The 15,548-nt window shown below is 50.9% G+C and overlaps 1 protein-coding gene across 2 annotated transcripts in view; it reads right to left on the bottom strand.

Annotated features, from left to right (window-relative positions):
- The window catches only part of WWC2 (WW and C2 domain containing 2), a 145,937-nt gene that overhangs the window by 25,422 nt on the left and 104,967 nt on the right, over nt 1–15,548 (bottom strand). For both annotated transcript variants that reach the window (XM_043893266.1, XM_043893267.1), the window contains 6 exons: nt 11,679–11,921; nt 6,889–6,978; nt 5,140–5,762; nt 2,580–2,709; nt 1,524–1,604; nt 1,345–1,431 (listed from right to left, as the gene is read on the bottom strand). In XM_043893266.1, the coding sequence (XP_043749201.1) occupies nt 1,345–1,431; nt 1,524–1,604; nt 2,580–2,709; nt 5,140–5,762; nt 6,889–6,978; nt 11,679–11,921 (1,254 nt within the window). The remainder of the gene's footprint in view (nt 1–1,344; nt 1,432–1,523; nt 1,605–2,579; nt 2,710–5,139; nt 5,763–6,888; nt 6,979–11,678; nt 11,922–15,548) is intronic.

Raw genomic sequence — 15,548 nt, 5'->3', positions numbered from 1 at the left:
ACCAACTTCATCGCCAACCCCAGGCTTGAGGTCACTACGGTCGTCGTCGTCATGCTCGGGGGCTCGGAGGCTCTGTTCCTAACATGCTGGTGCCCCTGGCGTCCTGGACCACGCCAGGCCGAGCCTGCCCCCCACCCTGAGGCTACAGCAAAGGCCCTGGGTAGGGAAGTGAGGGGAACGAAGACCCAGGAGCGGACGGATTTAATCCTGTCTGCCCGCGTCCGGCCACAGTGCCACAGTGACCACCATCTGGACCTGGGAACCCAAGTAGACACGGGTGACTGTGTCCCAAAGAACACTCATCCTCATTAAACAAGAAATGCTGATGCTCATTCCCTAGGGATGGGACACCTTGTCCTTCCAGAGGGAAAAAAAACACTAAGGAGCGTACAGCTATGACAATTTAAGAGGGGTGAATTTCTAACAGTTCAAAAAATCACTGCCTAGCATCTCAGATATGATAAACGGTTTTATGCTTTGTCAAATTCAGAGGAAGAGTCTGACAAATACAGGTACCATCTACTACCACATTCAAGTGAGTTTTCTGAGCACACATTACATGAGGACCCACAGTTCCTATAAACAGCATGAGGTATCTTCTGTTAAATTCCCAGAAGAGAATACCCATTAAATATCCCTCCCCACTGCCCCATTTCCAGGCTTTCTAATTCACATTCTAAAGAGCATCCTTCTCCGATCATAAAAACTGTAAATTCACGTGAAGAACTGAGGAAGGCCATATTATTTCTGTATTTCGTATCAACACTGATTACCGGGACTCAGCATGAAAACCCTAGTGGACCCCGGGCCACAGCCGTTAAGGCTGGAGATGCAGGAGGAGAAATCGTCTTTCTCTGCCTTCCTGTTGTCGTCCAGTGGCTGATGCATGTCTGACTCCTTGTGACCCCACGGACTGCAGCATGCCAGGCTCCCCTGTCCTCTGCTATCTCTTGGCCTTTGCTCAAACTCATGTCCACTGAGTTGGTGATGCCATCTAACCATCTCATCCTCTGCCTCCCCCTCTCCTTTTGCCTTCGATTAGGAGGGAGAAGTCACTGATGGAATCATCAGCCAGTCATCCCTGAACACTGCTGATGGTGCCCCCAACCTCAGCACTGGGAGGCAGGCTCCTGGGGTGATGGAGCCACCCCCTTAAAACCCCACCTCACTGCCCCGTTCATAAAACCAAAGGCGGGGGTGGGCCCGCATCACCCCCTCTTCGTCTCTGTCTAGAGCTCATGAAGGCATGACCAGCCCTGCCATGTCTTTCCCCGTGTCTTCACCTGGATGAACTGCCAGATGAATTTGAAGTTCTTCGATTTGTTCTCCAGTGATTTTACTTACACTTTTGAAGAGTGAGGTATCAGGAAGGCGTGCAGATTTCGGAGTTGTGCTACCACCACCATGAAACTCGACCTTTTTGCATCGTATCTGTTCAGAGAGAAGTGGATGAGATGAGGCAGGGCACAGGCCACTCGACGGTGCACAGAGGAGAGAAGCCGCCCTTCCAGAGCCGTCCTCACCTCAGCCCGATCTGCACCTGGGCTGTCTCCATGACCGCGGCGTCCTCCTCGTTGTACGGCACGTCCTCGACCTCACTGGGCCTGCGGGCGGGGCACGGGCAGGCGCGGGTGAATGCTTGTGAACCGGGGCACTCGGAGCTGTGGTCGCTGTCCGCCTGCGTGCGTGCTAAGCCGCTTCAGTCGTGGCTGACTCTTTGCGACCCCACGGACTGTAGCCACCACCCCCCCACAGGCTGCTCTGTCCATGGGATTCTCCAGGCAAGAACACTGGAGGGGGTTGCCATGCCCTCCTCCAGGGGATCTTCCCAACCCAGGGATTGAACCCACGTCTCTTACATCTCTCTGCGTCAGCAGATGGGTTCTTCACCACTAGTGCCACCTGGGAACTGTCTGCCCCTCACCAATTCTGAACAAAAACCTGAACTAATGGCACTCCTGGACCGGCCCGTGGGCCTGACCCCAATGCAAGCTCGCTCTTTCAAATCTGGCTTCCCCTCGTCAGGAGGACTCTGCACCTGGGCCCCGAGGGGGAGGCCCGCCTGGTGACTGGCTTTCCCATGGCTCCCCGGGACATGCCGCACCCCGGACTGGGCTGCCCGAGACCTGCACACACGAGATGCTCTGTGTGCCAAGCAGGCACTGGGCGGTCCCTGCCGCGTGCCCAGTCAATCAAGCTTGCGGGATTTCCCTGGTGGTCGTGTGCAGGGGACACGGGTGTGACCCCTGGTCTGAGAACTCAGATCAACACTCCCTTGCACCACAGCTACACGAAGTCTGGGCGCGGAAGCTAGAGAAGCCCATGAACCACAGTGGAGATCTCCAGTGCTGCAACCCAGACCCGACACAAATAAATAAATTTTAAAAATCGCGTTTACGTCTCTAAGAGGCTCAGCTGACGAGCACATCACCCTGTTCCTCACTTCCCTGCCAGTGGGACGCTGCTGGCACCCCGACCTTCTTTGATGCCCACAGCCCTTCCTGCTGCAGCGAGTGGACGGAGGGCTGGTCACCCACGCGCCCGGGCGTGTGTAGCAGCCGCTCGGGCTGGGTCCTTACTGTTTCACGAACGCTTCGTAGACCCCGCTGTCCCCAGCCACCGACTCATCCGAGACCGCAGCCGACACGCAGGCGGTCTTCTCCCCCAGCAAGTGGATTCCTCTTCTTTTTGGTAACGATTTCTCCACATCTAGGGAGGGGAAAGTGATAGCAGCCATTAGGATTTCTTCTTAGGAAAAGTTAAGTCTAACACACACACATACACACACATGTGCACGCACACACATGGTTTGGTTCCGAGAAAGTCAAAATAAAATTTCCACTGAGAATCAAGGATGTTACTCTTCAAATCAACAGAGGTGGATGATTCCAGGCGCTATGACTTACAAAATCCTGGGAGGCTCGTTATTTTGGTCATTATTTGAGGCAGAATCTGGTGTTCCCCTGTCCCGGGATATTTTGAGGGGAGGGATCACCGGCACACACTCTCCCGGGCCCCCTGCCTCCCTTGTCTCGGGGTTCACTACAGACGCCACAGTCAGGGATGAGAAGCTGTCTGCCTCCCTCAAGTTTTGGAGAAGTTTCTGTAACAGCTTCTGGAGCTCGATGGAAGAAACGTCTCTGCCTCTTTTGCTCGCCCCTTCTCTCCAGTCTCCACCTCCCCAGCTGCTGCTCTAATAGAAGTTAAAGGGGAAATATCTTTGACTTACAGAATTCCTCACTGGCTAAATACCATTAAAAACTGTGAGTTACTGAATTCTCAACGACTCCCACTTAACTTTTATCTCTGACTCATATTCATGGCCAGGCGTCCTGCGGAGAGCCGGCAGCCTCATCTGAAGCTGTGCCCCCGTGTAATAGGCGGCAAGCCCGTGGTGCGCTTTCATCCCCGGGCCGGCGGAGAGCCTGGATCCACGCTGGTATGCATTTCGCCCCCCTTCTGAGTCATGACTTTACATCTTGTTAAGATGTTTAAGTCTTGAGGCTCTAGATTCCGGATTGATGGCTGCCTTGCCCTTTTTATTTCAGGCAGGGGGAATGCTTCTTCCTTGATGATGCAGTGCGTTCTCTCCGCCCACCCCTCCTTCACGAGGGGTGAAGGTGATGACATGATTTATTGATTACCCCAGGAGTAACCACAGCAGCCTGAAGTTGACTGCGACGGTGACAGAGACTGATAGCGGAAGGACTTCGGAGGTATTCTGGCTTGATTTCCGCCCTCCAGCACGGACAGGATGTACTCAGGAACTGTAAGGTCCTTCAGGCCCGGAGCACAGGAGAAAGGCACAAAACCTACTCCTCTTTCTTCCCTCTCTCTTGCTTTATCTTCCTTTCGTAGATGTCTGGGGACATCTGGTTTGTGGTAGGAACTGGGTTTGGCAGAGTTTGCATCACTCAGCATCACGAGGATGATATTAACTCCCGTGAGCTGCACGCTGAGCGCCAGGCATGGCTGATGCCCCTGATGCATTATGAGAGCGTCAACCTTCCCAGCACCCCATGAGGTAGATACCGTCTGGCCCCCACCTTGCAGGTGAGGAACTAACGAGCCTGAGAGACGGGGCGATGTGCCCGCTGGAACTGAAGGGCCCCTGAGATGTCAGAGTAGGCTGGGCTGGCTCCAGGGGGTGGCGGGCCCCAGTGCCACACACCGCACGCCTTCCCGGGGGCAGGCGCGAGGAGGTCTCTGCTTTGCTGGAGCCATTCTGTAAACACCGCTTCGGTGCTCATTTACTTTGCAGCTAATTATCTCCGTAACACGTCACTTGCAGCTTTGGCACCTGCCGGGCGAGCGGCACAGGAACCACGCAGCATCTCTGTCTGTGCCCCGGGCGCTGGAGTCCATTTCTCATCGTGTTTGGGGCGGACTCCTTGGACCACAGCTGTGATCAGCTGCCAACCAAGGTGCGCGCCATCCCGGGATCTTTACAACCACATCTGTTGTATTAAAAGCTCCGGCCTCGCAAAGGCAAGCAATTAAAGCGTCTTAGCGTCCCCCTCTGTTTCTGCCTCTCTGAGCTCAGAGGCAGGAGTGGGCACTCAACCCCACGGCAACTAGCACTGCAGCCAGAAGGTGGCAGGACGACACCGCAGGCTGGGACCGCTTTCTCCAAATTAACTCTCGCAGAAAGGGAGAGTCTGGCATGAAGCAGAAACTGTATTTATAGAGAATTCCCACAGCAATCTAAACACTGAAGCTTGGTCCTAATTAGCTGCTATGCTAATTGCCTTGGTTTGAATCTGTTTTAGGCCAACTTTGAAAAAAAAAAGTCCTCTTCCCCACCTCACTGTTTCAGAAACAGACCCTTATCTGGAAGCCTGAAGAATGTTCACAAAGTATGTCCCCAGGCAGCTGCAGGACACAGCAGGGTTCCAGATGACACAATGGACATTTAACGGTTAAATCTATTAAATACGGAAGGCGATTTGTATTTGATGAGAAAAAAAAAATGTGCAAGTTATAGCAATAAACGTTCTTTCCCAAATGAAGCCAAAATGAAAAAAGAGCAGCAGAAAGAGAAGGGGGACGTGTAGCAATACTTGCTCCCAGGAAAAAAGTAACCCCCTCACCCCTTGAGACGGTTTAGCGGGGGCAGCTCAGGGCGGGGTCTCCGTGTACCTGCGGGCCCCTCGTACAGGGGCTCCTGAGCACACTCGCCGAGCTCCTTGTTCTCGTCCAGCAGAGACGGGGGCGCTCCTCCCGGGTCAGGGTCCAGCAGCAGCTGATGCTCTCCGAGGCTGATGTCTGCAAAGTGGCCGCTCAGCTCGCAGTCCTCAAAGTCAGCAGAGAACTGATGGAGCGGGCCGTCGTGCGGAGACATGGGGAACGCGCCTTCCAAGACCAGGGGGGAGCCGGGCGGGGACAGGGAGGACAGGGAGGACCTCGAGGACAGGGATGTCACGGACTTGGGGGCCTCGGCCAGGGGGGCGGGGTGGCCTGGGGCTGCGGCCGCCGCCCCCCCGGGACCGCTCTGGCCAGGCTGGCTGGGGGACTTGGCCACCTCGTGTTCGTGGATGGTGGTGATGGGGCCGGAAGGCATGTAGCCGCCCTTCTCCTGCAGGAGGAAGTCCAGTTTGTACTGATAATCCGCGTCCAGCTGGTCGCCCTGGCTGGTGTAGTAGAGCTCGCTGGAGCTGAGGGAGTTGAGTGACCCTCTGCTGGACGTGTTCAGGGACCCCCGGCTGGAGGCCAGGGAGCCCAGGCTGCTCCCGGAGGACATGGACAGGGTGCTGGCGGAGAGGCTGGGAGAGGAAGGCGCACAGTGAGAACTCGGACGCGGGCTTCGCTGGTGGCGCAGCGGTGAAGATCCCACATGCGGAGCAGCAACTCAGCCTGTGCACCGCAGCTACTGAGCCTGCGCCCTAGAGCCCGGGAACTGCAGCTACTGATGCCCCAGCACCCTGGAGCCTGCGCTCGGCAGCAAGAGACGCCACCGCCACGAGAAGCCCACGCGCCACATCTAGAGAGCGGCCCCTGCTCGCCGCAGCTACAGAAAAGCCCATGCGGTGACGGAAAACCAGCACAGCCAAAAAAAAAACCAGACAAAACTTAAAACACAAAACTTAAAAAAACTTCCATGATGTGGATGGAAGCCCCTGCTGGCTCCTTCGGCAGAGAGGGAAGGAGCCCAGTGACGCCAAAGATCAAGGTCAACGACCAGGGAAAGGGCACCTGCTGCCACACCACACGTTTCCACGCCTAGTCACGAACGTTTCCAACCTGGCTCTCTAAAGACTCTTTAAGGAGCAATCCTACCCTTACCAAAATCACCCTCCTCGGGTAAAAGTTTACAAAAAATTTAAAAAGCGATCAAACATCTATTGATAAATCTATCTGCATAAATATCCAGAAGCAACGGTGCAATTAAAAATATATAAAAGTGTGTGTGTGGGGGGGGAAAACAGTATGAAGGGTTAATGCAGTGACTTTAAAGAAGAAAATCTTTTATTGTTTGTAAAAGATTTCATTTTCAGCTTCTAAAGAGGAAGGCTGCTGGGCTCACTCCTTTTCTTCCTCTTTCTGTGTATATTTTGGAAGTGAATGTGTGGCTATTTTAGGGCAAATCTCCCTTTTTAAAAGAAGGGATGATGTGGAGAAATGTGTTATTTTCCTAAGCATGTCCTGATCATTCAAATATATCTTCTTCCCAACACACTGCAAACAGCTTCCAAACAGGACCCTGGGGTTCATGAAAGCAAACAAACAAATCTCTCCAACTTTAAATTTGGTCAGGTTTTAACTGTACTAGTGTAACTATTTTCTTACTTTTAAGTCATCAAAAATAAAGAGGAGGTAATTGAAGCAGAATTGCAACATGCCTGAATGTAGCCAAGAAAAAATTTCCCCTCAAGAACCAAACCGGCTTACTTTTTAAGTTGTGAATGCAAATACGTAGTTAGTTTAGTAGTTTCTTCAAGTTTCTGTAGCAGCTCTTTCCTTCGCTCTTCCAATTTCAATCTAGACCAAAAAAAAAAGAGAGAAATTTATTTTCACATAATTATGATAAGTGTGGAAACTAAAGGGGAAATAAAAAGATTCTTATTATTTTCCCTTCTGAAATTCAAATGAACTTGACACAAAGAAAACGGAAGGAAAGTGGACAGATTAACAGCCACTGAGAGACGGGGAGAGACGTCTGAGTGGACAGTGTTACTAGAACTTGTAGAATTCTGGTGTTCTAAAATTTTCTTAAATGAGTAAAAAAAACCTCACACTCACAAATTAGGGAAAGACAATGGGGAGGAAAAGAAAACAAAAGAGATGAGTGGAGATTAAGGATCCTTCTGCAGGCTCGTGACTTCCGCTTCCGTTACTAAAACATCAGACAACAGCAACAGGGAGTTAGGAAAGGTCATCTGAGCACGGAATTTGGTAAGGACTGTTCCGAAATCATATTCAGTGACAAGAATTCCAATCTTATTTTGATGAGAATTCTGGCGATTAAGACACAAATTAGTCCAGTGTCCATATTGCCAGTGTGAGCTAATCTTGGCTTAACCCTTTGAGCAAGCAAAAGACATAAAAGTGATTTCCATCGACAGCACCTCTCATCACCTGCAACTGGATTTTCATGAAATTTAATCCACATTCAGCTGAACAAGTTTTCATGAGATTGAAAAAAATAAACCCAAGTATTATGGAATTGTGTAAGCCATTTTAAATACACATCAAGCATACTGTCTACATCAGGGTCTTTAGACATCATTGAAAAGAGCAGAAGGGGACCCAGGAAACCACCACGATTTTGATTCTGGGGTGGGCTGCTTACTGGCGTGTCCTTAGGGTAAGTCACCTAACCATGGCTCCTGACTTCCTCATCTGTAAAATGGTGATTATAATCCTGCTGCGTCCACCTGCTAAGGCTGTGTGAGGGATCAAACGGAGCCAGCCATGTGCGTGAAAGAACTCCGCAGACATCAAAACCAACCTCCCGTGTTCAGAGCCTCAGCACGCCCTGCGAGGTGCCGATACAAAAATTAGCTACTTTTCTTTCCAGAAAAAGAAAACTTCCCTAATTTTTCAACCTCTTTGAAATCTTATGTACGTTTTAGGCAGCGAGGAAACATGCCCATATTTTATTTATAGATATCTGTCCTTTGATGTATCACCAACACAATTTCACTCTGTGTTAAAATAAAAAAAAAAAAGTAACTCTCGTCATTTTGTTTAGTACTTCAAAGGGTGATAAATTCTTAATTCACAGCTTTCACAGGTGTATTTTGAAAAGGAGTACGGTCCCTATTTTTTTTTTATCTCTTAAATATAAACAAAAACAAGGAAAAATATTAATTCAAAGTAGATGAACTGAATTAGAAGGTACACAAAGGTCTGGAGAAAGTCCTTCAATCTACCTGATACAGAAGCAGTACTATTGAGGTAAGTTTTAAAACTAAGTGTCACACATACATGAAGGTTTTCTGGTGTGTTAAAAAGCAGAGACATTACTTTGCCAACAAAGGTTCATCTAGTCAAAGATATGGTTTCTCCAGTAGTCATGTTTGGATGTGAGAGTTGGACTATAAAGAAAGCTGAGGGCTGAAGAATTGATGCTTTTGAACTGTGGTGTTGGAAAAGACTCTTGAGAGTCCCTTGGACTGCAAGGAGATCCAACCAGTCCATCCTAAAGGAAATCAGTCCTGAATATTCATTGGAAGGACTGATGTTGAAGCTGAAACTCCAATACTTTGGCCACATGATGTGAAGAACTGACTCACTTGAAAAGACCCTGATGCTGGGAAAGATTGAAGGCAGGAGAAGGGGACGACAGAGGATGAGATGGTTGGATGGCATCACCAACTCAATGGACATGAGTTTGGGTAAACTCTAGGAGTTGGTGATGGACAGGGTGGCCTGGCGTGCTGTGGTTCATGGGGTCACAGAGTCGGACATGACTGAGAGACTGAACTGAACTGAAGGAGGCGTCAACGTGACAGTGTGTTTCATGCTGCAATTTAAATTTGAAGCTTTCTGTCCTAGTCAGTCAAGCTTGATGGTCCCCGTGTCCTCCCCTGATGAGGGCTCAGGTGCTGCTCTTCTGGACCCTTTCTGGTTCCCTTGAACCCCCAAGGCCTGGCCTGTGTCCCCCCACCGGACCCCAAGCTCCCGGAGGGCAGGCCCCAGCTCTTTCTCCCCATTCCACCCAGGCTGCCTGGAGAGCCCGAGACCCCCTCCCCAGGCCCTGTCCAGCAGGTGTCTAGGTAACAGGTCATTGGGAGAAGCTTAACAAAGGTCTCAGGAGTCACAGAAGCCCTGCCAGGGCGTGGGGGGGCGACTGTCACTGTCCTTGGTCAAGCGCCCCACCTCCTGTCTTTGATGAGATCAGAGCCTCTCCTGGTGGGAGCTGGTTCCCGGTCTCCTTCCTGGAAAATGACCTCTCCCCCTTCTGCGGTAGGGCCGAAGATGCTGCTCAGATGTCAGCCCTGTCTCACCACACCCTTTTCCAGCCCCGGCCAGTGGTCCTCCTGAGTGAGAAGGATCTCTTCTATCTGGCCCCGAAGGACCCCTCCCACGGTCCCATGGCTCCACACCATGGCTCGGCCGCCCTTGGCAAGACAGGGTGCCTTGGTACCCCTCACCTCTGCCCCTGGTGTCCCCAGGGCGAAGGTGCACATCATCTACAGAAGGAACAAGTTCCTTTCCCATTAAAAAAAAAAAAAAAAAACCCACTCATACCCCCTCCCACTTGCTATAAATTTTTTTCAGTGAGTGAAGTGAAAGTTGCTCAGTCGTGTCTGACTCTTCGCGACCCCATGGACTATATGGTCCATGGAATTCTCCAGGCCAGAATACTGGAGTGGCTAGCCATTCCCTTCTCCAGGGGATCTTCCCAACCTGGGGATCGAAGCCAGGTCTCCCACACTGCAGGTGGATTCTGTACCAGCTGAGCCACAAGAGAAGCCCTTTTTTTCAGAACCAGTGGCAAAAATATTCATATAATTAAGAGAGAATGAAGACATCTTGGCAAGACGTAGGGCAAAACCCCTAAGAGCTGCGAAAAAAGAAGCAGCAATGTTAAGATCTTATTAGCTGTCGCAAAGTGCAGGGTTTAAGGAATTTGAGTAACTGTAAGGAAAGAACAGACAGATGCATAGGAAGGCTTTTTTCACTTGAGAGCCATTTCTCTTTGCGGGAGATGGGTCACACGGAGCATCGCTCTGCCCGATGCGCTTTACGACCACTAGGGGGCGAGCTTGGTCTCCTTGGTCCTGAGAGTCAGTGGCCCCCAGGGACTGGGGCTGGGGGCCTCTGGGGGCTCACAGCCAGCTGAAAATTCATGTGACTTCTGTGGGCTCCTGCAGAGACCACAGGTCAGTAACGACCCAGGATCTCACCTGAGACTCTCTTAAATCTTTAAGAGACACAGACACAGACACTGAAGAGCATCAAGGTTAATTCAGGCAAACAAGTGAAGTCTGCCTTCTGACCCCTACGTTTTGTTCGTTTTGGTCTTGCTCAGATGGATCCCTGCCTGGCCAGCCCGGCTCGCACCTGCGAGATGTCAGCTCGGGAGGGGAGGAGACGCAGGGGAGTGATGAGAAGTATGTGAGACGGGGAAAGGCCGTCATCTGTAAAGGGCCCCCCTGGATACTTTCTCACACTCCCGAAAGCTGTGACGCTGCAGCCATGAGCCATCTCCTTCAGCAACTTAACTCACAGAGGCCAACGCTCCCCACACGGTCACGGTTAAGCAGGTGCCCACGCTAACGCATGACTAGGAATGTCAGAGGTGTTTTTCCCTGCCCACCACCCCCGCCTTCTCCACCACCCTACTTCTCAAATGCTTTGGTACTATGTCAACACACAACCTTAAACGTGTATAAAGGACAAGGCATGGAAGAAGCCAAGAAGTTTAAAAAAAAGAAAAAAGAAAAAAGTGACTGGATTATGGCTGGGGATTTTAAACTTACTTCCAGGTCTCTGAAAATACACGAATGTGAATTTCTTGCCCTTCATTCTGCTCCTTACCTGTGGGCCTAAATGATGCGGGGTGGGGTTCTAAAGGGCTACCTGGCTTATGGTTGAGACAGGGAAACGGGTCTGGGCATCGGTCAGCGCGGCCTGGACCCCGGGGGGTGATGGCCTCATAGCGAACCTGCACACAGGGGTCCCCCGGCTTGAAGTGCATCTGATCTGCTTACAGAACTGCACTTTTTTTTTAGATCAAATGATCAATTTACACCTTCCCACAGGAAGATCTAAAAATGGCTTAAAGTATGTTCCCTTCTACTTTCCACCTGCTTCAGATGAGGGTTTCAACTGACAAAGTCCAAGCGAACGTCTTGTGACCTGTTGAAATATCCTTGTGAAGTGAAAAGCAATAACCTTTTGCATTCCTGAGAGTAATAAAGCCCAGAGTGGGAAGCTTCGGGGCTCTAACAGTCCAGATAATCTCTCTTATCAGAGTGCATAGTTTACAGCTACTGTTATCAGACTGCATTCCTGGTTTTCTGTCAACATGCCTTAGCTATTGAGCATCTGTCTCGGGCATTTTCACGTTCTCGACAGTCACTGAGGAACCACCGGGCCCAAGCAGAGTTTGCTTTACTGCTCCACGGGGCAAGTCCTTCGTGCTGGCGTTTGGCCCGCCAGAGGCAGGCACGTTTGAGATTCCTCCGGGACCAGGGAGGACGGCCCGGGGGCCCGGGCGGGGCACGCACCTCTCGGCCAGGGCCCGGCTGGGCGCGCCCCTCACGGCCAGCAGCTCCTCCTCCAGCCGCTGCCTCTCGGCCTCCAGGCTCTCCAGCTCGTCCTGCGTGCGCCTCTGCGGGGTGACGAACTGCAGCTCCTTCAGAAGCTCTTCCTTCTCGTGGATCAGCATCAGCTTCTCCTTCTCTATGTCCAGCGTCCCAGGCCACGCCTCACTGTCCAGCTTCGAGAGTTCAATTTTCAGGTTGGCCATACTGAAATAAAACCTAGAGTCAGTATCTTCTAATAACCTATAATGGAATATAATCTGAAAAATAACATGGTGGTGGTTTAGACGCTAAGGTGTGTCTGATTCTTTTGCGACCCCATGGACGGTAGCCTACCAGGCTCCTCCGTCTATGGGATTCTGCAGGCAAGAATACTGGAGTGGGTTGCCATTCCCTTCTCCAGGGGATCTTCCCGACCCAGGGATCGAAGCCATGTCTCCTGCATTGCAGGCAGATTCTCTACCCTCTGAGCCACTGGGGGAGCACCCCACCCCCAAAATAACATATGTGTATATGTATAACTGAATCACCTTGCCGTGCACCTGAGACGTTGTGAGTCAACTGTACTTCTATAAAATATATCTATTATGAAAATAAAATAAGAAAAAATAAAATGGCCGTGCACATTCTAAGAAGTCCCAAGGAGGGGAAAACTCAGGCAGGCTAAGTCTGGGGATGACCCCCCAGGGCAGCCATGATGGGCTGACCGAACCGCAGGCCCCAGTCTGGTCCCTGAGCTGATGCTACACTTACTTCTCATCTGCCTCACCCTCTCCACCTGTAAAATCCAGGTTATCACACCTACTACCTGAAAAGAAGGATGAAGGTCAAACTACACAGATGCTTAAGAAGCAGAGGACCAGTCAGCCCTGATGCCTGAACACATGTGGGCTTTGTTAAAAAAACAACAACAAAAAAACACAACTCTGAGTGATGCCTGAAACGCCCTTATTCTGGCTCTCTTCCTCTGGGTCGAGATGCTGTCCCCGGGGTACACTGGCAGCAACTGAAGATCAGCCAGTCAGGGCAGGGGAGAGGACAGGGCTGGGCCACCCAGAACCAGGACCAAGGCAACCCCTCGAGGTCCCGCATCGCCAGCGAAGAGCTGGCCGGGCTGAGCCCCCTCCAGCCACTTCCTTCGTCCTCCGGCCGCACACAGGGAGCCCGCTTCCCACGCTGCGTGCTGCCCGGGCCGGCCCCGCGGACGCCGCGTCGACCTGGTCTTCCTCTGAACGCAGCTGGCCGCGGCGCCCAGCACAGGTGGCGGGAGCGGCCCCACCAGGGTGGCGGCAGGTGGGGGTCCCGCGGCCAGCAACGTGGGGAGGAGGAAAACCCAGCCAAGGGACTCCTCCCCGGCTTCATGATTTTGCTGATCCCAGACCTCACCGCATCTAGAGCTTTGTACTCAATGATCAAGTCAGCTCCCGATTCAATCAGAATGACCACCTGAATCCAATAACTTGGTCTGGGGCACCGTGAGGACTGTCGGGACTCTTCAGGAGAGGAATGGCCCTTGGCTGTTTTGACCACAAGCACAAGATCAAGACAAACTATGGGGACTCCCCTGGTGGTCCAGGGGCTAACTCCCCTCACTCCCAACTCAGGGGCCCTGGGTTCCATTCCTAGTCAGGGAACCAGACCCCACATGCCACAACTAAGAGTTTGCAAGCTACAACTAAGACCTGGGGCAATGAAACAAATAGATAAATAAGTATCTTTCAAAAAGGTAAACTATGAACACAACTGATATTGGCACGCTACTAAGTTGATTCAGTCATGTCCGACTCTGTGCGACCCCATAGACGGCAGCCCACCAGGCTCCCCCATCCCTGGGATTCTCCAGGCAAGAACACTGGAGTGGGTTGCCAGTTCCTTCTCCAATGCATGAAAGTGAAAAGGGAAAGTGAAGTCGCTCAGTCCTGTCTGACTCTTAGCGACCCCATGGACTGTAACCCACCAGTCTCCTCCGTCCATGAGATTTTCCAGGCAAGAGTACTGGAGCGGGGTGCCATTGCCTTCTCCAGATATGGGCATGAGGAACCCCATATTTCTATTTCAAGATGTTGGATGATTTTCTGGTATTATCACAGCATATACCAGAAGACGATGAAGATAGAAATGGGGGCACCTGCCCCCCCTTTTAGATGGAAGACGTTGCAGAAGAGAAGAAAAAGGTGACTGAAAAACGTTATCAGGACCAAGAGGGAAATAGCTCCACATTTTTGTGCCTTAAGTTTCCTGTTTGAGTTAACAAGAAAAGTTGCCACCTTAAACTGTGCTATGTGTACACTTGTGATTTTCACCTGTCATCTGCACTTATGATAGATGTAACATCAGCTATTCTTCAGCTTTAACCACAAAACCGTAAACAACTGTCTCACGTACTGGAAAATTAATCATCAAAATGCTAAATAAGCATGATATTATTAACTTCATTAAGCATGTAAAACAAAGGCTGCAGGAGAAAACAGGTTTCCGAGAAACACAACCCAAACACAAGTAAACACAAAATTCTTTACTTATTCAGAATTAAGGAAGAAAAAGCACTTTCAACATATGCAGAAACCCCCGAGACTTACCATCTCCTCAGAATCACTAGTAACTTTAAAGCTAAACCCCAAATGGTAACAGAAACAGCAATGCAACTGAATGGGAAAGAACCAACATCTTAAGTCTTGATGGGACTGAATTAAATAACTGAAGCGCGAGCAACGATGTAGTGAAAGAAAGAACAGCACCTGTTGCTTGTGGGATCGGGCATTAGGAAGGTCTTGAATTTGATTTGGAAAGACTGCGTCAAATCTGGGCAGGAAACTGCGACGCTTTCTGGGAACGCCTAGAAGACAAGTGCTGTTTAAGCTCCAGGGGGAGCCACAGCCCAGCAGAAGCTCAAGCTGGCCCAAGAGAAGTCAAGTCCCAAAGACGAAGGGGCATGACGCCCGCCTCCCCGAGATTAATTCTGAGTTACGGCCGTTCTCCTTTGGAAAGCCAGGCACCGATCCCGGCTTTATTTCGGAACCAAGGAGCTCTGGCGGCTCGGGGGCTGGGGTGCTCATAGCCGAGCGCCCCGAACGGGCTCCCACGCCCCCAGCCGCAGAAGCACAAAGGAGCCCTCAGTCCTGGTCGAGGGGAAAGCGCCAGTCCCGGACGTGAGAAGCAGACAACGTGGGCCACGACACTTTTCCTACCCTCAAGACATTTACAATCCACCTGGGAACCTTTACAGGCGTTAAAATTAGCCGCGTACAATGCTGCTCAGAGGGGCAAAGTGACTTGCTCAAGCTCACGTGGTTAACAATTTGTGGAACAAAGCTTAGGGTTCTTTCAGTAAATCAAAGAACCAAGTAATATTAGTAACAGAGGCTACGCAGAGGCAAATACTGGATTGAGGCAGATCAAATAATGGCATTGTTAAAGCCAGACAACCTCTAAGAAATCTGGCCAATGACTTTTTTTTTTAAAGATTTATTTATTTATTTATTTTGATGTGGACTGTTTTAAAAATCTTTATTGAGTCTGTTACAATACTGCTTCTGTTTTATGCTTTGGGTTTTTATTTTTTATTTTTTGGCTGCGAGGTCTATGGGATTCCCAGCTTCCCACTCCCTGCATTGGAAGATGAAGTCTTAACCACTGGACTGCCAAAGAAGCCCCTAGCCGATGACTTTTAAATTCTCATCATCACCAGGATTAACGGCTGTAGTTCAGCACCCACCCTCTGGGCTGCCTTGCGGTGGGAAACCCCGCACGTTCTCAGCTGAGGCGCTCATGCTTCTGATAATACAGGCCTGTGCCCCCAGCGCCTTCCTAGATAACGGAACAGCAGCATCCTCA

Source organism: Cervus elaphus, chromosome 32, assembly GCF_910594005.1.
Source record: "Cervus elaphus chromosome 32, mCerEla1.1, whole genome shotgun sequence".
NCBI lineage: Eukaryota > Metazoa > Chordata > Mammalia > Artiodactyla > Cervidae > Cervus > Cervus elaphus.
Note: the sequence above shows the minus strand (reverse complement) of the source record. Positions and strands in the feature narration are given on the sequence as shown.